Here is a 22,595-nt window from a genome sequence, read left to right on the forward strand (position 1 = left end):
GGCGGCTCTTAGGGCCGGCTCCGCGCCACCGCCGCAGACCCGTCGTCGCCGCCGCCGCCACCGCTTCGACCTCTGCCGCCACCGCCGTTGCGTGTCGCCACCATGAACCAAGATCTTCGCAGGGAGCGGGAAGCCGCCAGCTTCAACCCGGAGCTGCTCACGCACGTCCTGGACGGCAGCCCCGAGAACACCCGGCGCCGCCGAGAGATCGGTGAGGGCGGCGGGCCAGGCCTCCCTCCTTCCCCGGGCGCGGCCCCACACTCGCTCGAGGACGAGTCGGGGGGCGCTGTGGAGCGTGGGCCGCTGCGCCGGGCTCAGCTTTTGCGGGAGCCGGGACCCCCACCCCCGGGGCCGGCCTGTGGCGGGGTGCGGGGTGTCGGCCCACCTGCCCGCGCTCGGAACACCCGCCGGGATTCCAGGAGGCGTCGCGGAGCCCTGCGTCTCGGTCTTCCTCTTGATGCCCTCTCGCCCTCTTCCAGAGAACCTGATTCTGAATGACCCGGACTTCCAGCACGAGGACTTGAATTTCCTCACCCGCAGCCAGCGCTACGAGGTGGCCGTTAGGAAGAGTGCCAACATGGTGAGGAAGATGCGGGAGTTCGGCATCGCGGACCCCGAGGAGATCATGTGGTTTAAAAAGTAGGTATGCCTGCGCCCCGATTAAGTGCCCGAGCGCAAACCTTCTCTTAAACGCGCAGCCCGCGGTGGCCTCCTTCATCGTGCTGGACGTCGGACGGCTCAGCCTGCGTATTTGCACCCCACCTGCAAGTGATGTGAGCGAAAACCGGGGTTGGCTTCTGTGTGGAGGCCTTTTAAAGGGATGACGTTGGTAGAATGCTGATCGGGAATGGAGAGGCTGCCGTCTCTGTTCCCAGCAATCAGTACCACTGCCTTTGGCCTAGACATCTCCGTGCGGAGTGATTTAAATTGCAAATCGCAAAATGCCTTTGCTCTGTGTAGCGAGAAGGTTGGCTAAATTTAGAAGCGGAGTTCGATTTTTGGTTGCAAGACCAAACCCCGTTTTGGAGCAATAACAGATTGCATTTCAGTATGAGCGTATAAAGCTTGAGTTTAGACTGAAGGGCCGTGTGGGGTAGATGAAGAACACGAGTCAAACTTCAGAGCGAATATGTAAAGAACCTAGCATTCTTCAATTTGGTGGCCGTGTTATCTAAATGGCTCGTGTTACTTAAAGGGCATAGGAGACCTCCTAAAACCATGCCTTGGTACTAATGCTGGAAAGAGTAGTTCTTTTTCTTTTTCCAGGCCATCTGTTTTTTGTTGTGTTATGTTTCTTAATTAGAAGTAAAGCACTTTTTTTTTTTTTCCTTTATCCCAATGAGCACTAATTACCGGACCCGAGTACAAGATTTCTTTGACCTCTATGCTGTCTTAGACTTCTTATTCATTCCTGGACACTTACTTTTTTGGGGAGCTTTTAGCATTTTAGAAGTCCATTATTTTCATCAATAAAGATTAAATGATACGAATGGTATGTATTCAAGAGCGAAGAAAAAGGGAACATGTTACAAGTTTTGCCTTTATACAGTGATGGAAATTTCTTCTTTATTCTACTGCCTCTCAGACATTTAATATCTAATTTTTTCAGTCTAACCCGTTTAGTGTTTGGGGGAATGGAATCATTTACTGTATGCCTTAGGACTGAGAATTCCTCTTCCTTTTAGTCATAAAATTATGATTTACTTATTTTCAGTAGTCAGAATCAAAGTTGTTTATCAAATTCCAAATGTCCTTTTTTGCTTTTGACATTTGTAACTCACAGCTGTGGGGATATTGAGGTAGAGTGCCTCCTGGAAGATTATGTTTCTGAATCACCTGAGTTGGGTTTTAGGTAAACTTCAAAAATGTAAGATTTTACCCTTTTTTAAGCAATCCCCAAAAAAGAGATTTGTTCTGTTTTACTTCTAAGTGGTCGATGCAGTGCGTTTCAGAATTGATGAGATACCGTAGTCAGTGTTGGTTTGTAGTGTGTAAGCAGAGTGGAGTGAAGTCACAATGAAACAGAGCCCATGCCTTTATGTGGCTTAAAACAGCAGATGACATGACCCGGTTATTTTGCTTGTCACTTTTTATGATACAGAACTTGCTGTTTGGGGATTATAGGGTACAAAGGATTTTTTTGTTTTGTTTCTTTAAAGATTTTACTTACTTATTTGACACAGAGAGAGCAGAAGTAGGGGAAGCAGCAGACAGAGGGAGAGGGAGAAGCAGGCTCCGGGCCTGGCTTGATTCCAGGATGCCGGGATCTTGCATGACCGGAGCCCGAGAGAGCCAGGTGGCTCTAGAGTACAAAGTTTAACACACCTTTTGACATCCTTCCTGTATTTCTAGGATAGGACAGGGAGATCAGCTTATGTGAAAGAAGGGGATTGAAAATGAGTCTTGGCAGTACTAAATGCTATTGAATCCAAGCCCGCCATTGACTGTAGCTCACACCCAAGTTTCATGTACCACTAAGAAAGAAAAAGTGCTGCCAATTAGCTATGACCTCCTGTTACTTGTAAGATGCGTCTGATTTTGTAAATGCTCCGTTGGTGCCGTATTGCCAGAACTGATGAAATATAGTAGTATTTCTCTTTAAAGGGATTTTGAACATTTACTGTTTTCTTTAAGATTTTATTTATTTATTTGACGGAGAGAGAGACCGTGAGAGAGGGAACACAAGCAGGGGGCATGGGAAAGGGAGAAGCCAACTCCCTTGCTGAGCCAGGATCCTGACGTGGGGCTCAATCCCAGGACCCTGGGATCATACCTGAGCCAAAGGCAGATGCTTAATGACTGAGCCACCCAGGCACCCTAAGCATTTACTGGTTTCTTTATAATTATTTCTCATATCTCAAAATTCATATATGGGAATTTTTTTTTTTAAGATTTTATTTATTTATTTGACAGAGAGATCACAAGTAGGCAGAGAGGCAGGCAGAGAGAGGAGGAAGCAGGCTCCCTGCTGAGCAGAGAGCTCAGGTCATGATCCCGGGGTCCTGGGATCATGACCTGAGCTGAAGGCAGAGGCTTTAACCCTCTGAGCCACCCATGTGCCCCCATATATGGGAATATCTTGAAGTTGGTGGAAAATTAGTAAGATACTTTGAGATTTCTCAACTTGAGCAGCAGAATTGTTCTCTTCAGGCCTTGGTGAAAAAACCTTGCTGTTCGGGGAATGTAAAAATTGTTTTCCTAATCTCCTCTCCCACAATTTTGTCTTTTAATTATCCTGTTTCCTATGAAGAGAAAACTAAAGTAATTTAAAATTCTAATGAAGATCAGCTATGGTTTCTGTTACCCTCCTTAGGTTTTTCATTTCTTAATTTTTCTCTTTTTAAGATTGATTTATTTGTTTGATAGAGAGACAGCTAGAGAGGGAACACAGCAGGGGTAGTAGGAGAGCAGAAGCAGGCTTCCCGCCGAGCAGAGACCCCAAGGGCTTGATCCCAGGACTGCAGGCCTGCAGGACCATGACCTGAGCTAAAGGCAGACACTTAACAGGCATCCCCCTCCTTAGGTTTTTATTTTTATTTATTTATTTATTTATTTTCTTTTTTTAAAGATTTTATTTATTTGACAGAGAGAAATCACAAGTAGGCAGAGAGGCAGGCAGAGAGAGAGGGGGGAGGAAGCAGGCTCCCTGCGGGGCTCGATCCCAGGACCCTAGGATCATGACCTGAGCCGAAGGCAGAGGCCTTAACCCACTGAGCCACCCAGGCGCCCCAGGTTTTTAAAGCCGATTGCTTGAAAAGCATCTTCAGGAGTGATTAAACATAATTGAAAAATGAGCACTAATGTTTTGTTCATGAGTTGATTTTCAAGTATCCTCAAAAAAGAATCTCAGTATGTTTATTAACATAAACAGTCCACAGTTTTTGTTTTGTGTTTTTCCCTCTGAATTTCTTAGAATTATATTGTGTCGGTATCATGATTTCACATAACCAACCCCACAGCCTCCCTTCCCTTCCAGGGAATAGGAGTGTCTTATGTTGCCCCTATTTTGGGCACCTAAACAACTGCTTCTCTTCCTCAGAAACTCTCATAAGTTCGTTTCCTCTTTTAGTGAAATGTAATTGTTGGGGAATGCTGTGGGGCTCTTTCCTTTGAGAGAATGACATCCGCATTTATCTACCCCATCAGGCTTTGAACTCCCACTTCGGTGTGGCGGGCACTGCTTCTCCACTGTCCAGCAGCCGCCAGCTCCTGTTGACCCAAGTCACTTGGAAGCTGACTCACTTCTGTTCACACCTCCCCTTTTTCCTCTCCCTCCAGTCACTTTATTTATTTATTTTTTTTAATAAAGATTTTATTTATTTGACAGGCAGAGATCATAAGTAGGCAGAGAGGCAGGCAGAGAGAGAGGGGGAAGCAGGCTCCCCGCTGAGCAGAGAGCCCAATGCAGGGCTCGATCCCAGGACCCTGGGATCTTGACCCAAGCCGAAGGCAAAGGCTTAACCCACTGAGCCACCCAGGCGCTCCGCCCTCCAGTCACTTTAAATTGACATTCAATATTGGTGTAAACATTATGGAACCTCCAGGTTAAAAAGGCGTTTTTTATATTCCTTGGATGCAAGCGTTCCTTAGGTGTTTCAGTCTGTCCCCAGCACCCCTAAAAGGTGATCTTCGAGCCTCAAAGTGAATTGGCAGCCTTCTGCCTCCTTTTTTTAAATTCAGGCCTTGCTCACTGGACAGACCACAATAAACTGGTGACACTGCTTCGTATTCATTCCTCTAGCAGTCATGAGGATCAGTTAGGTGCTCCTTACTTTGTACTTTGAGCTCTTTATTGAGATAGAACAAAGTAGACACCAGTAAGACCTTTCACAATATAGCCAAGGCTGACTGGTATAGATGGTTTGTATTTTGACTGTTTCAAGATTGTGGTGTTTTTTGTTTTTGTTTTTGTTTTTTAAGATTTTATTTATTTATTTGACAGAGAGAGCAATCACAAGCAGGCAGAGAGGCAGGCAGAGAGAGAGAGAGGAGGAAGCAGGCTTCCCGCTGAGCAGAGAGCCTGACTCGGGGCTCGATCCCAGGACCCTGGAATCATGACCTGAGCCGAAGGCAGAGGCCTTAACCCTCTGAGCCACCCAGGCGCCCCTCAAGATTGTGTTTTATGAGAAAATAGTTGGAGACAGAATTTCAGTGTGATTGGAGTTCCCTTAGTCTGGAGTAAACATCAGACACCGTCAGAGATAAATGTGTGACATTCTCCCATTTCTGTTGACCCACCTTCAGACTCTGAAGACCTTTAGAGATCTGTGGTTTGGCCCTGGAATGTGTATTTACTATCCTGGATGTTGGCTTTGGTGTTACCTAGGGAAAGATTAACCTATTCTTCAGCAGATGTTGTTCCTAGCTCTACAAATAAATATTCCATGGAGTTTTTTGATTTTCAAGACAAGTAAAACTTGAAAATAAAGCAAACACACCCACTCCAGAGAATGCGATAAAACCAACAGATGACACCAACCAAACCAAATAAACCAAAAGGGATTCTTAGGCTAAAACCTGAGGTAGTATTTGCTTCCTGGCTGAAGTGTAGAATTAAAGAATTCTGGTTGTGAAACGACTTGGGTGGGGAAGGGGTGGATAGCACTGGATTTGGCCTTTTAGGTGGGAAAAGGGTAAATTTTACATTTAATTTCTTAAGAGAATGGTTGGAATTTTCCCAGCCTCAATGCTGAAGGCCATAGTTGTCTGGCAAGAATGTGTGGTAGAATGCAGTTTCTGGAGTAAGGCTGAGATCCTTTTCTTTTCTCTCCTGTAGAATACATATGGTCAATTTTGTGGAACCTGTGGGCCTCAATTTCTCCATGTTTATTCCTACCTTGCTGAATCAGGGCACCACTGCTCAGCAGGAGAAATGGCTGCTTTCATCCCAAGGACTCCAGATAATTGGCACCTACGCCCAGACGGAAATGGGCCACGGTTAGTCCACATTTGAGGGTCAGGGGGTAACCCACCTCAGGACTTAAACTGATAAATGACTCCTGATGTTTGGTTTTTCCTGCTGCTACACTTTTGGGATTTTGTCTTTCAGTTGTTAAGCCTTAAAATTCAGCTTCTCATTTCTCATAGTCATTTCCCCACAAACTGGTCCAAGACTCTAGCCTGAAACATCCTTCATTGTTATTTCTAAAAGTCTTTTTACCCTTACTACGTATACCCCATTTTAATGGCTGTTGAGCAGTTTGGAAAGATGAGATTGAAAATGTGGCAAAATTGCGTTGGCGTCTAATTATAAAGAGAGACTTTGTTGGAAATTCTTGGGAGTGTTAATGCCTTAGCAATATCTGAAGGTTGCCTCTCTGCTTTCATGAAGCCAAAAATGTGGACTTTAAGGGGGACAGAGGATTAGAGCATTTAATTACTCTTTCTTTCATTGCCCACTAGCAGGCTTAGAAGGCAGGTTGGGAAAAAGTGCATGATTCTTTTCATTTGGTTACAGCAGTCTTTTTTTATACTTGTTTTCTTTACATATTTCTGGACTTTGGATTGCCAGTCATTCTTGGTTAAATTGTTCATAATAATGGGGTGCCTGGGTGGCTCAGTCGGTTAAGCGTCCAACTGAGGTCTTGATCTCAGAGTCGTGAGTTTGAGCCCCACATTGGACTCCATGCTGGGCGTGCTGTCCACTTAAAAAAAAATGTTTATAAACTTAGGCCAGCTCCTTTCAGAAAGTTTGTGTTTGGTCTGAATGAAAAGAACGTTCGTTTTCACAGACAAAGGCCATTGGGAGGTTTGGGGGTTTCAGATTTGAGCTGCCTTGTCGTTCCCTAATTTATCATAAGGCCACCATTATGTAAGTAAGGAGAGAAGGAGACGCAAATAGCATGAAAACTTCATTTTTGTGTTTGATTTGGTGCTTTTGGGTTTGGTGGAATAGTTTAAGGAAATGTTCTTTATCATAATCCCCTTGAGAGCTGCAGATTCTGGTTGTGACGTTGTCTTCCGAACACCCAGCCCGAACACCCAGCCCTTCGGCTTTAGGATAGCCGATACTGAAATCAGCAGCCTCAAGAAAGGTTCCTAAGGGAAGGAATGGAACATCATCCAGGTCTTCCTGTCTGGGGGATAGGGGCTGGAGGCTAGGGGGGAAAGGGGGGGAGTGTGTGTGTGTGTGTGTGTTGTAATCTTGAAATAGCTTTGTGGTACACAACCCTTCTTTTGTTTAAGTATGCATCCTTGTGGAATTTCTTTGACTTCTAGTCCATGCTATTCATAGGGGGCATAAAGATCTAAATTTTTCTGAGGCTAAATGAGTTTGATATGTGTGTCTCTGGTCTAACCCTTCCGCTTCTATAAAGTACGTTGTAAATGCATATTTGCCCTAAATTTTGAAAGAGAGGAAAAAACGAGGACTTGAAGTTTCTGGTCTGAGGAGCCCAGAAATTGATCTGAGGTCCTATGTTGTTCTGGGTGAGTTGGCATTTTTTGTGAGTTTTCTTTCCCTTATTGCTTCTCTCTTTCAGGTAATTTCTTGTACTTGAACCAACTTTGTGTTAATCTCTTGCATTTTCGTGAACAGAATTGTGACATTAGGTCTTGTTCCCCTCTGGGGCCTTGTCCGTTCACATTGGGGTTTGTTGGGCTTCGCCCACTGCTGTCCTTTTCCCCGGGGGCACCAGTCAGTCTGTCGGTGAATTTGTGTCCTGTGACAGTGCAGCCTTGTGTAGAACAATCAGTCCTTTGACATCAGAGAGACTGGAAACATGCATGGAGACATCGTGCAGATGGAGGGTGGAAGGTTCGATCTGAAGACCAGAATGTTGACCGGCCAACAGTGATTACCTCAGGTGTCTCGGAATTGGCTCTGCCTTCAAGGTGGGATTCTCTGGGCTCTAGGATGCAGCTGGGATTGAGGAGACAGCCCTGCTCCAGCACCTTCCAGGATCCTGAAGAGTCTTAAAATTCAGTCCCCTGCACGACATCTCCATCACCTGCTTTCTCTTGTCCCTCCTCTAAATAACTCGCCTGTCTGTAGAGGCCCACAAACTGCGACGCCCGCTTGGTCTAGGGGTCCGTGAGCCTTCTTTACTCCAGGGCAGAGGTCCAGGCTCAAGGGCGCGCCCTCTGCCGGGGGTTCTGGTGCCGAAGGGACTGTCCATGGAGTGTGGCCCAGCAGGAACCCTCCTGACCCTGCATTTCTCCAGGTCCCAAAGCAGGTAGTATGCTTGGTCTTCACAGGTACGTGGTCACTTCAAGTTCTTGGCCACCTTATGGCAATTCTCCTTCCTTTGTTTTCTGCTGTTGTCCTCCAAGAAAATAGAGCTTCTGCAATACCCAATCTTCCTTGCAGATTGGTGCAGAACTCAGATAGGAACTAACGCACTCTCTGCCTTTGGGACTTGAGAAATCGTGAACGTGGTTGTGCCCATCACTAGTCTTTCTCCCCCGTATTTTCACTTCTCTGTCTCCTGTCTTCCTTCCCACTGAGTCTCTTCCCCATTGGAGCCCATGTGGCTCGCTCCCTATGTCTGGAGGCTCTTCTAATTCCCCACATGATGGTTTGTAACAATATAAACTGCAAAAACCAGGGCCTTTGAGGTTATGCCTTCAGAATAACTTTCTCAGAAGTAAACTACTGCATTGAAAGGAGGGACCATTCAATAGCTTTTGTTGCATAGTTTAAGACTTCTGGAAACACAGAACTGGTTTATAGTGTATTTAGCAAATTATTTGTGTGCTCTGTCTCCAGAAGCCCCATCAATGTGGTTGCTTTAATGTTTTTTGCTACTTTAATACATATCTAAGAGTTAAAGTTTTCATTTTCCAATGCCAGCAAGCTTGGACGTGTTGGCTTACTGTCTGTATTTCCTGTGTATAAACTGGGTTTTTCTCCTTTGCGTGTTGATTGGATAAAATCTGTACATTGATCTTACATGATTATGTTGGATGCTTCAAGTATTTTTTTCTCTTGCCTTCTGTTTTGTTAAACATTTTGGCTTTACGTATAGAATGCATCCTTCTCTGAATGGGTACACATTTTTTTTCTTCATATCTTGGATAATTATTCTCTTATTTTCTTCCAGTATTTTTGTTCAATTTATGTTTAATGTTTTGACTTGTATATGGTGTAGAATGATGAATGAATCCCGTGCTGTTTTTATTTATTAGCTAGTAGTTTTTTTTCCCGGTTGTTCTTTCCAGTTCTTCGTAGAGTTTTATTAATAGTTTCAGTTTATTTTGGAACCTTAACATATATTTATTAGTCCCTTTGTTTTTCTCCTAACATCATAAAGATTGGTTCATTGTTGCTTTGCAAGATATTTAAAAATCTGATAGGATAAGCCTCCTGTTATATTTTAAGACCCTCATATTTGGTGTTCTTGTATATTTATTCTTCTAGGCGAAATCCAGTCTTAATTTGTTAAATTCTAAATTATATTCTGCAGGAATTTCAAATCCATGTTACATTAAATCCTTGTATTTCTTGGGAAGTATTATCTTTATTATAATAAAGGACTGACTTTTTGACCTAGGAATTAGCAATTTCTTTCCTGTTAGGTATAACTTCTTTTATTCATCCTATTAGGTATTGATTTCTTTTTCCCTAGTTAAATCGTTAATATCCTGAGCAAAGTTATGTAACAGATTTTAAATATTTTGTTGTGTTTGTAAATTGCTTTTCTCTTTACTGAGGTTTCTGCTTAAAGCGTCCTGATGGATAAGAATGCAGTGATTTTTTTCTTTTCCTTAGAGCGTACAGCTTTTTAAAATATATTTATTATCGGTGGTATTTTGTTGTTGATTCCTAGGATTATAATCATGCTGCCCACAGAGATGCTATTTTAAGTCCTTCCTTTTTTAATGTATTATTAATCTAATCATTTTGTCCTCAGCATTGGCTGCCAGCCCTAGGTCGTGTAGAGGGAGAGACTGGAAAGGCCTTTCAGTGTCATGGTTTTAAAAAGATTAACAGTAGCACTTCATCAAAGTAAAATGTTGGAGCTTTGTGATTTTAAAATAAAGGATTTAAAAATAATATATAATCTTTATCATGCATAACCAACTTTTTACAACAAATACTTAATTTCAAGTCAAAGAAACTATCCAGGTCACTTTCCCCTTGTAACATGTCTAAATTTCATCCACTTGTGCATAATCCTTACCCTAGTCACAAGAGATCTTTTTCTCCTAAAAACGTTCTTCAGTCTCAGAGAGGTTTCTGATTACAGTATTTTGCCCTGCCCTATTCTGTGTGTTTTGTGGTAACGTTGGCATTGGTTTTTCCAGCATACTGATGTAGACCCCCTCCTGTGGGTCTGGTGGACTGCATCAGAGTGGCCCGTCCCTTCCCAGGAATCGCTCTGGGTTCTAGCAATGCCAAGTAGGCTTTCAGCACTGAAAGTGGCAGGTCCCAGGCCACAGGGGTCAGTCCTGGTTCCACCGGTTTCCTCCTATCAGGTCCCAGGTGTATGCTGATTTTTCTTCCTAGGCACCGTTCTTTTAAATTAAAACCCAGAGGCGAAGGCATTCCTTCTTGTGAGGGAGAGTACTCCTCACGCGATTGTGTTTTTCTGGAGGGTTTCCACTGTTTTTAACTCTTTATTTTGAAATGCTTATAAATCCATAGGAAGCTGCAGAGGTAGTACAGAGAGGTTCCGTGGGCCTCCCCCGCAGTTTCCACCAGGGCTAAGGTGTTACGGGGACTTGCCGTTGCCACTGGCAGAGAGCGCAGCGCTGCGGCCCGCTCTCCTGGGTGTCTCTGGTGTCCTCCTCCTAGTGCAGGGTCCTGGCGGCACCTGTATGAGAATTTCCACAATCAGAAGATGTGATCAGGTGGTGGGATTCTTGTCCTCCTTCTGCCATTATATTCCTGATCTGAGAGCACTTCCCTCACCTCAGCCTAATTTTTTTAAAAAGTGGGTCAAACAACCTTTGACTTTTCTGTGATTGGGTAACGAAGTAACCATTGCAATCAGAAGACCGAGCTGATCAGCCCTCTGCGAGCAGCCAGTGCTCCACTGGTATTTTCCTTCTTCCTTTCTGGACAAACTGAGAAGGTGTTTTGGTTTGGGGTTTTTAAAAAAGATTTTATTTATTTATTTATTTATTTATTTGACAGAGATCACAAGCAGGCAGACAGGAGGAATCAGGCTTCCCGCTGAGCGGAGAGCCCCATGTGGGGCTCAATCCCAGGACCCTGGGATCATGACCTGAGCCGAAGGCAGAGGCTTTAACCCACTGAGCCACCGAGGTGCCCCAAACTGAGAGGTTTTAAAACTGAAAGGTCACATAGGCTAATTTCTAAGATAATTAAAGAGAATAATAAGGAGCAGTATAGAGTCGGTTAAGCTAGATTTGGAAGTTCAGTGGGATTCCAGTAATGTGACAAGATAACGAAGACATTTCAATCTATTTCCCACTAGAAAGTAATTCACACAGAAGTCTAAGGCATCTGCAAATTTTAAGTGGAAAAGAATGACTTTAGAAAGTGGATTCAGGGGGCGCCTGGGTGGCTCAGTGGGTTAAAGCCTCCGCCTTTGGCTCAGGTCATGATCCCAGGGTCCTGGGATCGAGCCCCGCGTCGGACTTTCTGCTCAGCAAGGAGCCTGCTTCTCCCTCTCTCTCTCTGCCTGCCTCTCTACCTGCTTGTGATCTCTGTCAAATAAATAAATAAAATCTTTAAATAATAATAATAATAATAAAAGAAGAAGAAGAAGAAAGAAAGTGGATTCAGGGGCGCCTGTCTGGCTCAGTCATAAATAAATAAATAAATGGATTCAGAATTACTAAAACTAAGGTGTTTATTATCAGCAGTGATAATCCCCATATAATTGGCTTGTTATGCATGAATCAGTTATTTGTAATTATTATTGTGGTCTTTTCCGAGAAATTGCATGTCTTTTTTTATTTCTGATATTAATCACTGGGTGAGGAGTGCTGCCAGTTTTTGCATTAAATTGTTTCAACAGGGCATGGCTGGATATTTGTGATGAACCTAAATGAAACAACCAGATTTTTAAAAAAAACAGATTTATGTAAGGAATGTGGCTTTTGCTGGTTGTTTTATGGACACACACGAAGGATTCCAGCCTAGAAGCAATTAAAATTGCTTCTAGAAAAGCCTTTCGTCTGGGGGAGCATTTGTCCATTTGAGAGAACAGTTCCCCCGTCTCACCTCATCAGAGTAAATCATTGCACAGCTTAACTTCTCCATCCCATACAACCGCTTCAGATTTTTTAATTGTCTTTGCTTTATTGCAAGGCTGGACTCCTCTCCCTGCCTCACACGTTTTTGCGGCACAGGCTTCAGAATCGGCAGCCAGTGCTCGCCAAGACCGATTGTGTCAGAGCCGAGCAGCAGAAGAACAAACTTCTCGCCCACTTAAGAAAAATGAAATTTGCCGAGAGTTGGTGAAAGTCATACAGAAAGGGGCAGCACTCCCACCCATGATGATGTCCACCCAACTAATTCATACTTACAGAAGGTTTTTTCTCTCCTTCCTCTCACTCTGTACATTGCCGTTTCTCTCATACCTGATGACTCTTCTCTCAAATGCCCGTCCTTGGTGTTGCTTCGAAGTTTTGTGCACCGAGGGCGGCCTGAGCCTCTGGATCTCCACTTGGGCATGTTCTTGCCCACTTTACTCCACCAGGCGACCGCGGAGCAGCAGGAGCGCTTCTTCATTCCCGCCTGGAACTTGGAGATCATTGGCACTTATGCCCAGACAGAGATGGGCCATGGTACGATGCGTTCAGTCTACCTTCGGGGCTGGGCGGGGCTCTGCAGGCTTAGGTATGTATGTGGACAGCCCCTCGCGTGTAGCAAGGGCACACCCGTGTGCCCTGATCCCCCTGCAGAGGCCAGGGTTTCTGCACATGCGAGTCTTGGCATAGACATGGCTTTGGTCAGTGGAAAGGAAAGGTTATGTTATCACAGAACTATGCTGATTATTCTTTTTCGTGGTTCCCCTCTGGGGGTCAAGAATACCGAGTCAGGATTTATTTACTGAGTGGTTTTCCAAGTTCCTTGGAGTTGTGTAGAATTAGGTGCATGTAGCATCCGATCCATCTTTCTCCATCACTGTCTGATTACCTTTCCTAGGGATACCTTAATGAGCATGCCCAGATTCCAGAAGCAGCACAGATCAGTAGTGCAGGTGCTCTCTGACTTGCTTGAGGGAAATGAGTGGCTTATATTACCATAATGTGAACATTTTATACCTTGATCTTTTTTGTGCATTGATTCAGTAAATTCAATCATGTTCTGAAGGCAGCTTGGCCAAAGATTATTGGGGGGGGGGAATAAAGATAAGCCGTACTTCCAGGCAGTTGGTTTTGGAGGGAGGGGCTGTCCCTGTGAATCTGGTCTGAATTGGTGTGTCTGTTTGCTGTTCGTTTCCTTCCATCTTCTCTTCCGACTTTGAGGTTTCACAACCGATCTAATGTATATTTGCTACGTGTTCATTTCTCTGCAACTTTATCTTAATTGTATAGCTAATTTGGCTCCTGCTGCAAAGTTGTAATTTACAGGGTTCTCACAAGACCCAGTCCATTGTGTATTTGCAAACATTTTGTCATTATCTTTTCTATTATTCTGTTACTTCTTTTCCTATAAAAAGCTTCTTTGCTGAAAGTGTCTGGTTCCTTGGTTCTCACATGTACTGGAGAAGGTTGTGGATCACACATGAAGTGATCATTTCTGTTCCTCAACTTGGAAGTTCCTAAGTGTTCCAAAGTTTAAGTTTTTAATGAGATCTAGAGTTACCTAAGCAGTTTGGGAAAAGGTTCTCAGCATTTGCTTCGGGATAGTATAATTAGAGGAAGTATCACTTAGAACATTTATCTGTAACTGTTTTCATAGGATTTTGGCACATTTGTATTAGGATTTAAAGCACAAATCTTTGTCCATCTCCAGTCAACATGAGACTGGGAACATGAGACTACTCACAGTAATGAACCAGCCAGGTCAAAGTTAAGGCCTGACATTGGATATCATAGAGCGCATTCAGACTTTTAGAAATCAAAAAAGAAAAAAAAAAGTCATTGTTCCAGGTCTCTTTTCCCCATGGCGGTTATATCTTTTTAAAGTTCTTATTTTCCGTTCTAGCAATCATTCTAAAATAAGTCTTTAATTTATGAGAACTTTGGCTGGAGTCTCTTTCTGTCACCGGTTATCTTAGTCTTTGTAAACAGAGAAGCCCAGAGTGTTGAACTGGTGTGTAGACAGCGTACATGGGTTGAAATTGGCACGCTTAAACTTAGAGATGTTATTTTTAGAAAGGCAGTTAACTTCCCTGTTATGTTCCTATCCTATGACCTTGTGAAAATAAGATTCTAAGCTGCCTTTACATTTTCTTTTGATCTAAATAGAGGTGCATTAACTGAAGCACACAGATAGAACATGCTTGACATTTGTTTTCCCTTGATAGAAGCTGCCGGGTTTGAGTATAGAGATTCTGGGGCACTGGCTCAGTGGGTAGAGCATGTGACTCTTGATCACAGGGTCATGAGTTCAAGCCCCAACTGGGTTTACTTAAAAAAAAAAAAAAAAAAAAAAAAAAAAAAATAGTACAGGGAAGTATGTATCTTGGTTATTAACCATTTGTAGCTTATCTACAGATGTCTTCTTGTTGTTAGACTTTGTTGTTCTCTGAGGTAATAGAGCTGAAAGGGCGGGGCGGGAGATCTTACCCTGTGCTTGTTTGTTCCCATACTTTAGCCAAGGTGAATGTAACTTACTTCCGTAGGAACTCATCTCCGAGGCTTGGAAACCACAGCCACTTACGACCCTGAAACTCAGGAGTTCATTCTCAACAGCCCTACTGTGACCTCCATCAAGTGGTGGCCTGGTGGACGTATGTGAATTTCTTAGCATTTATTGGGGGTTTTGAAGAGTTACTACAAGACTTATACAATAATTATAATTATTATAATTAATAATTAATTATAAATGCAAGTGTTTAGCATATATGAGAATATCGTTTTGGAATACGGGAAACGCTGAAGTCTCAGACTCTTCACAGCCGTCAACAGCCTCTTGTGGTGCCTGTTGTAGACCTTCCTCCACTTAAAGGCGCAGAGAGACGGCTGTCTTACTCTCTTTTAAGTTTTCCTCTGAGCATTCCCATCATTAGCAGTTTCCTTAGTCACCATTTAAACCAGCTTCGTATTCCTTGTGTGGTTATAAGTAATTTAAATGTAAATAGCCACTTGTGGCTAGTGGCCATTGTTTTGGAAAGCACTTCATTAAGGGAGGAAAAGGAAATAAATTAATGTTCTTATGGTTATCCTAAAAAAAATTTCATGTAAATGAATGAGAGATAAGTAGAAAAGAAAGTAAATTTTTTAGTGAAGTTTTTTTTTTAATGAAGGATTACTAGCGAATAAACAAGCTGTATGCCTTAAACTTACAAACACTGTAGGTCCATAATGTCTCAGTAAAGTGAGTATAAAAGCTTTTATATATATAAAATGAAGGATTTCTTTGCCAGAATTCGATATATTTTAATGGCAATCAGCTTAAGAGAATTTCTTTCAGAAAACTGGGTGTGGGACTATCAGAAGCTTCTTGGGTCCACTGTATCGATGGAGGCTGGTTTTTACGTCCGGTTTCCCCCCATCTTTTCTATTTCTGTCCTTTGAAAGGTGTAAGAGTTTGCTCACTTCTGTCTCCTTTCTGATGTTACAGTTGGAAAGACTTCGAATCATGCAATAGTTCTTGCCCAGCTTATCACTAAGGGGAAGTGCTACGGGCTACACGCCTTCATCGTACCCATTCGTGAAATTGGGACGCATAAGCCTTTGCCAGGTTAGAATCGTTCATCTGCTGTTGAGTTGCGAAACTAAACTGATGACATTCTTCTGCAAAAAGTGTAACACAACGAGAGAGCCAGGCAAGCCTGGAATTGCGGAGCATGAACACCTTGTGATTGCCTTTCATCTGTGTTAGGTATTACCGTGGGAGACATCGGGCCCAAATTTGGCTATGATGAGATGGACAACGGCTACCTGAAGATGGACAATTACCGTATTCCCAGAGAAAACATGCTGATGAAGTACGCCCAGGTATGTTGGCGCAGCAGAGGTGTCCAACGTGGGGTTTCGGTCGGTAGCTGTCTGTCACCACGGGGTTGCGAGGGTCTGTTCTTTGAGAAAGTAGTAACATGTTTTTACTTCTGATGCTGCTTTTCTTAATGACCATGAAATCAAAAGCAGTTGGCAGGTATGAAGAACATATTCTAGTTTGCTAAACCAGTGGGTCTCATACTTCAGCATGTGTTAGAACCCTCTGGAGGGCTGTGTCCAGTAGGTCAGGGTGGGGATGAGATTTTGTGTTTCTAGCAAGTTCCCAGGAGATGCTGCCATTCTGGGGACCACCCTTTGAGAATCATGAGCACAGACTGCCACTCGAGTTTTAACGGAGGGAAGCATCAGTCCTGTGTTCTTTGTCCAGGTGAAGCCTGATGGCACGTACGTGAAACCTGTGAGTAACAAGCTGACCTATGGGACCATGGTCTTTGTGAGGTCGTTCCTCGTGGGAGAAGCCGCCCGGTCCCTGTCCAAGGCCTGCACCATTGCTATCCGCTATAGCGCTGTGAGGCACCAGTCTGAAATCAAGCCAGGGTAAGGGAGGCATCTGAGATGGGCTCAGTGCTGAAGACCCCCACCTTGGACCCCATTCCAATATCAAAATCCCCAAATGTGATCTCGAGACTGTGAGTTGGCCATGCAAAATCAGCCAAGGGGGCAGTGTGCTGGGTCTGCTCCTTAGAAACCAGACTGCCTTTTCTTAAGTAGAAAGATGAGGGTAGCCACCTTACTATTTTTAACCTAAGAAAATCAGTAATATTACTAGAACTCTATAAATGAAATGATTAGAGGTGCCTGGGTTAGAGGCTAAGTTGTCAGCCTTTAGCTCGAGTCAAGATCCCAGACTGTGGGATCAAGCCGCATGTTGGGCTCTCTGCTCAGCGTGGAACCTGCTTCTCCCTTTTCCCCTGCTTGTGTGCACACACGCTCACGCTCGCTCGCTCTCTCTCAAATAAATACTAAAATCTTTAAACAAAAAATGAAATGTTTAGAACACTAAAGGCAGTTTGAAAGTCCTGAACGGTGGGAATGGCATGAGTGGGGCTCCGACTGTGTTCATAGCCGCAGTGCAGTCTTGCTGCCTTTCACTTGAGCCTGACTCCCTCATGACCTTTCTAGCTCCTATTGAAGGAGTAACGAAATCGGTAAGAGCTGACCTTCTTAGTTGTCAAATATTTAACTCCGTGCATTGGGTCTTTTCCAGAATTGTGGTTAAAATAGTTTATTCAGCCATGTAGTGTGTTAGACTTCTTTATCATTGCTTTCCTTCTGGGAACTTAACTTTGATTTTTGAATGTTGCTGTGCGATAGTTTCCTTCGTCATACTGCAGAGACGAGGATGGATGTGAACTTCACAGCCGGAAAATTGATCTGCCTAGGCAGTTCAGCAAGGTAGTTGAGAACATGGTTTTCTGGAGCCAGATAACCTAGATTTCAATTGAGAGAGGATCCGCCACCTACTGGCTGTGTGACCTCAGACAGGTTCTTAACCTGTTTTCCCCTCGGGGGAATGGGGAGAATGTACGCAGTATGTCGAAGTGTGTAGACCCGAATCTGGTGCGTATTAAGTTCTGTGTCAATGTTTACTTTTGTTTCTTCTCTGTCCTTTAGTGAACCAGAACCACAGATTTTGGATTTTCAGACCCAGCAGTATAAACTCTTCCCACTCCTGGCCACTGCCTATGCCTTCCAGTTTGTGGGCGCATACGTGAAGGAGACCTACCATCGGATTAACGAGGGTATTGGCCAAGGGGATCTGAGTGAACTGCCCGAGGTATGTGTTTTCTCATTCACTTGCGGGCTCCCTTCTGTTTGACATTCACTGGTTGGATAACATCCAGGGAAAAGTACATGGAGGGCTTTCTTGAGAAGAATCCACATGTTCTCAAAAGATTCAGCCATTTTTTTTCATTGAAAGTGAACCAGATCAGAAGATATGTGGGTTTTGTTTTGTTTTGTTTGTTTGTTTGTTTTAAGATTTTATTTATTTTATTTGACAGACAGAGATTACAAGTAGGCAGAGAGCTAGAGAGAGAGGAGGAAGCAGGCTCCCTGCTGAGCAGAGAGCCCGATGTGGGACTCGATCCCAGGACCCTGAGATCATGACCTGAGCCGAAGGCAGCGGCTTAACCCACTGAGCCACCCAGGCGCCCCTTGGGTTTTGTTTTTAAGTTTCAGAAGCACGATACCACGGTGGTCGTTTATTAATCAAAGGAACATAGTGGTGACTTTTTTGCCAAGTGGAACATTGTGGAAGGGAGTGTGGGGAACAGTACAAATTCAGTCCACTGAGACGGCCGTGCTCTAGTTTGCACACATGCCAGGGGATGGGGCGCGTGGCTGGCACTGTCCGGTAAGGAAGGGAGGGCTTCCTGGGGTGGCTGGGACTGGGGGCGCCCCCTGCTCCCTGACAGCCTCGCTTCCCCTCAGCTCCACGCCCTCGTCGCCGGCCTGAAGGCTTTCACCTCCTGGACAACGAATGCCGCTATCGAAGCCTGTCGGATGGCGTGTGGCGGGCACGGCTACTCTCACTGCAGCGGCCTTCCGAATATCTACGTCACTTTTACCCCCACCTGCACCTTTGAGGGCGAGAACACCGTCATGATGCTGCAGACAGCGAGGTGAGAACCCGCTCTGTGCTTTAGCTGTCCTTATGGCGTTGGGCGCCCTCGCGGCTCTGTTAAGTGTCCGACTCTTGGTTTCAGCGCAGGTCGTGGTCTCAGGGTCCCGGGATTGAGCCTGGTGCCAGGCTCCGCACCCAGTGTGGAGTCTGCTTAGGATTGTCTCTCCCTCTCCCTCTGCCTGTTGCCCCTGCCTGCGCGCGTGTGCTCTCTCTCTCTCTCTGTCTCTCTCGCTCTCTCTCTGTGTCTCTGTCTCTCACATAACTAAGACTGCTTGAGTCCTCTTCGTCGGTTCCTGTTCCCACGTTTGTGCTTCACGTTACATTTGTTCCTGAGAAAGGTGGTTTTGCCTCCATCTCACCCGCCCGTGTTATCCCGTGGGCGGCCGAGCAAGTCAAGACACCTGTTGCATTACTTAAAGTTGTTGCAAGAGTGTCTCTCTGCCGAGAAGCGTAGGTGCTGAGAGCATGTGTCCTGGTGGTTTCTAGGTTCCTGATGAAAAGTTACGACCAGGTGCACTCAGGGAAGCTGGTGGGCGGCATGGTGTCCTACCTGAATGACCTGCCCACTCAGCGCATCCAGCCACGGCAGGTGGCGATGTGGCCAACCGTGGTGGACATCGACAGCCCTGACAGCCTGACGGAAGCGTACAAGCTTCGTGCAGCCAGGTTAGCCCCCACACCTGCCCTGGGGTCGGCCGCCGGGGGAGCCTCTAGGGGCTGGGGCCTGACGGAAGAGCGGGAAGCCCGAGTCCTGCCCAGCATTTCCTGCAAGCTCCAGTTTTCTCTCATTTCTTAACAGATTGGTAGAAATTGCTGCAAAAAACCTTCAAAATGAAGTGATTCAGAGAGAAAGCAAGGAGGTAGCATGGAACCTAACCTCCGTGGACCTTGTTCGAGCCAGCGAGGTGAGTGGTAGCTCCCCTGTCTCTCATCTTCCCTCTCTCCCTCCCCAGCCTTGACAACAACCCCCCCTTCCCCCAGCCCGTGTTCTTAGTGCAGAAACCCTTGTTGCTGTGCACTGAATCTTTTCCAAAGGCTCTCTGGCGTTTTCTTTTTATCTAGGCACATTGCCACTATGTGGCGGTTAAGCTCTTCTCAGAAAAACTCCTCAAAATTCAAGATAAATCTGTCCACTCCGTCTTAAGGAATTTATGTCTCTTGTATTGTCTCTATGGAATCAGTCAGAAGGCAGGGGATTTTCTTCAGGTGAGTATTATCTGAATTTAAGTCTTTTTTTTTTTTTTTTTTTTGTAGAAAAGTCACTGTGGTCTACTCTGTAGTTGTGTGTGTGCATATGTCTGTGAATGTCTGTCTTTATATGTGTATCTTTGTTTGTTTGCTTATTTTATCTTTTCTAGGGAAGCATCATGACAGAGTCTCAAATTACCCAAGTAAATCAACGCATAAAGGAGTTGCTGACTGCAATTCGCCCAGACGCTGTTGCTCTGGTGGACGCGTTTGATTTTCAGGATGTGACACTCGGCTCTGTGCTTGGCCGTTACGATGGGAATGTGTATGAAAATTTGTTTGAGTGGGCCAAGAAATCCCCACTGAACAAATCAGAGGTACAAAAAACAGTGTCTTTCCACCTTTTGAACTTCTCCATTTAAATATTATGGCAGGAAAGACCTCAGAGGTGAGTCCTCTGTGAAAGTTCTGGAAGCTCCTGTGGCCTCTTTGGACAGTCCCTTTTTTTGAGGAACAGATTCAGAAGGGAACTGGGTCGTTCCTATAGATCACAGGTCTTTCATCTCCTTGACTGTTTAATAACTGTGGACAGGGGCGCCTGGGTGGCTCAGTCGTTGGGCGTCTGCTTTCGGCTCAGGTCATGGTCCCAGGGTCCTGGGATCAAATCCCGCATCGGGCTTTATGCTCGGTGGGAAGCCTGCTTCTCCCTCTCCCATTCCTCCTGCTTGTGTTCCCTCTCTTGCTGTCTCTCTCTACCAAATAAATAAAATCTTAAAAAAAAAGTATTGGACACATTCAAACATATACAAAAATGGAATACTGTCATACAACCCCCGTGTGCCCTTTGTCACACCTCAGTGACTAGTCTCCTGGCCATTGTGTTTCACTTGAACACTCCCCTCCCCTGCATCTCCCCTGGTAACTGTGGTGAGACAAAGGCAAGACAGCAGATGACTTTATCCGTGGATATCTCAGTACGTGTCTCTCCACCTTCTCGGGTGAAAGCGCGCTGGTTTACGCTGCAGCCCCTCCTCACTGCTCCTGTTCTCACCCTTCCCTGCAGGTCCATGAGTCTTACTACAAGTACCTGAAGCCTCTGCAGTCCAAGCTCTGAAGGGTCGCGGGGACAAGTTCCACTCGCTCCAGGAAGCAGCAGGACTCAACACCCCTTAACACTTGTCATGCAGATCTGCTTGGAATCTTTACCAAACTCAGAGAGCTGTGGAGCAAATGATAAATTGAGCCCTTTCCTCTTTTGATACATGAAGAAAAATGAACAGATTTCAGAGATTAAATGAAAAAAAAACCCAGATATGTTTGAAGTGCACTTAACACGGCAAGAGGCCTGTCAAGCCCCAGAAAGAGCTTTAAGAGATACAGCGTGACTTCCATCTGTAGTGCTGCTGACCCCAGTAGGCCATGACCTTGGATAATTCGTAGAATTTAACTACTGAGTAGTTAATTATTTTCACCTCTTAAGCGCTAATCACTGGGTATATAAGTGTTTTTAAGCAAAGGTATTTTATATGGGGGGTAAAGCCCTTCCCACCTTTTCTGCTAAACGTCCTACCACTCCTGCTACGGGGCTTCGCTCAGCAGCAGGACTGAAGAGAAGGGATTCGGGGAAAGACGCGAATCAGGAAACTTGAGTGCGAGTGAAGTGTGTGCGCGGCGCACTGACACGACTCCAGCTGTTCGCCCCTCTTTGCCGACCTGTTGCTTCCACCTCTGTTCACGGTAGCATCTTCCTGGCACGTGCAGCTCTTCGGCGCAGGCCTCGCCTAGGGTCACTGTCCCATGTCATTAGAAATCAGTCTTCCATTTGAGAGATCCCTAAGTCATCGGTGCGGTGGCACAACAGCTCGCTTTGTCCTAGACTTCTCGGGAAGGGGCAGGAAGCAAAATTATCTGCGCAGTTTTGACCCTTGGCCGCTGATGGCATCTCCAGCAGTGGTGATTCATCTCTGTCCCCCTCCCTGTCCTGAACGAGATGCTAAGAAAGGAAAAGGAGTCACAGCTCCTTTGTGGTAGAAGGAGAGCTCTCTTAGTCGCGGCTACTGGGACTATGTTGTCCCTACCACTGGCTATTTTGGAACAATCCAGATTTTCTATATTCTGCCATTGTCCTAAACCATTTGAATGCTTGGAGGATACAGTGTTCGGCAGTGCAAAGGTAGACGCTCAGGCCACCTCCTCTGCCCAGGAGCACCACAGAAAACTGTGACAAACCATGTCGTCTGGTTTGGGGATTTAAATCATCGAATCAATATAATCATCAAAACTATGGCTAAGGGATAAATGCAAATTTCACAGAATGTCTTTCTTACTATACATGGGCTTTGTTTTCAGTCTCTTCCTGGGCGTTTGATCTGAATTGTGATCTTGTTCTTTGAGCTGAAATCTAATTAACACAATCATTCTGCATTTAAAGGTTAAACACGTAATTCTTAATGAAGTTTTTTCTTAAAATCGAAGTAAAACAGCATCACTTGTTTTGTTTTGTTCTGTTTTTTTAACCTATTAACTGTATTTGTGACATCTGTCTCACAAAACCAGTGAGAATCGGTCTGGAGAATGTGGTATAATTTAGGGGAAATGTCATTCCTACCTTGGGACCCAGCATAAAATCTATCACAGTGGAACCAGTTATATGAGACTCTCACGGTCAGAATACTCGTTGGCCACTAAGCCTTAATCCTTCCACCAAGAGAGCTGACTGGGAATTTTTTTTTTTAAG

The 22,595-nt window shown here is 44.8% G+C and overlaps 1 protein-coding gene across 3 annotated transcripts; it reads left to right on the forward strand.

Moving 5' to 3' along the window:
* The first annotated feature begins 13 nt into the window (after window positions 1–13).
* ACOX1 (acyl-CoA oxidase 1) lies at window positions 14–22,351 on the forward strand. 3 transcript variants are annotated; one of them, XM_059379577.1, is made up of 14 exons: window positions 14–211; window positions 480–639; window positions 5,777–5,937; window positions 14,706–14,813; window positions 15,647–15,766; window positions 15,908–16,023; window positions 16,412–16,581; window positions 17,659–17,821; window positions 18,478–18,668; window positions 19,157–19,336; window positions 19,470–19,575; window positions 19,733–19,876; window positions 20,029–20,235; window positions 20,922–22,351. In XM_059379577.1, exons 1-14 carry the CDS (start codon window positions 103–105, stop codon window positions 20,970–20,972), a joined length of 1,986 nt encoding a protein of 661 aa, XP_059235560.1. In that variant the 5' UTR covers window positions 14–102; the 3' UTR covers window positions 20,973–22,351. The 3 variants fall into 3 exon arrangements, with proteins under 3 accessions (XP_059235560.1, XP_059235559.1, XP_059235562.1); XM_059379576.1 differs by lacking the exon at window positions 5,777–5,937 and adding an exon at window positions 12,539–12,699; XM_059379579.1 differs by lacking the exons at window positions 14–211; window positions 480–639 and adding an exon at window positions 12,539–12,699 and having other exon boundaries at window positions 5,783–5,937.
* Window positions 22,352–22,595: the final 244 nt, after the last annotated feature.

Source organism: Mustela nigripes, chromosome 16 (assembly GCF_022355385.1).
Source record: "Mustela nigripes isolate SB6536 chromosome 16, MUSNIG.SB6536, whole genome shotgun sequence".
NCBI classification, from domain to species: domain Eukaryota; kingdom Metazoa; phylum Chordata; class Mammalia; order Carnivora; family Mustelidae; genus Mustela; species Mustela nigripes.

Bases quoted from the DNA above. Each gene is read 5' to 3' on its own strand.
- ACOX1 (XM_059379577.1), top strand. From the start codon at position 103: ATGAACCAAGATCTTCGCAGGGAGCGGGAAGCCGCCAGCTTCAACCCG. The intron at 17,822-18,477 runs GTATGTGTTTTC...GCTTCCCCTCAG, and splicing joins ATCTGAGTGAACTGCCCGAG to CTCCACGCCCTCGTCGCCGG. The intron at 18,669-19,156 runs GTGAGAACCCGC...GGTGGTTTCTAG, and splicing joins ATGATGCTGCAGACAGCGAG to GTTCCTGATGAAAAGTTACG.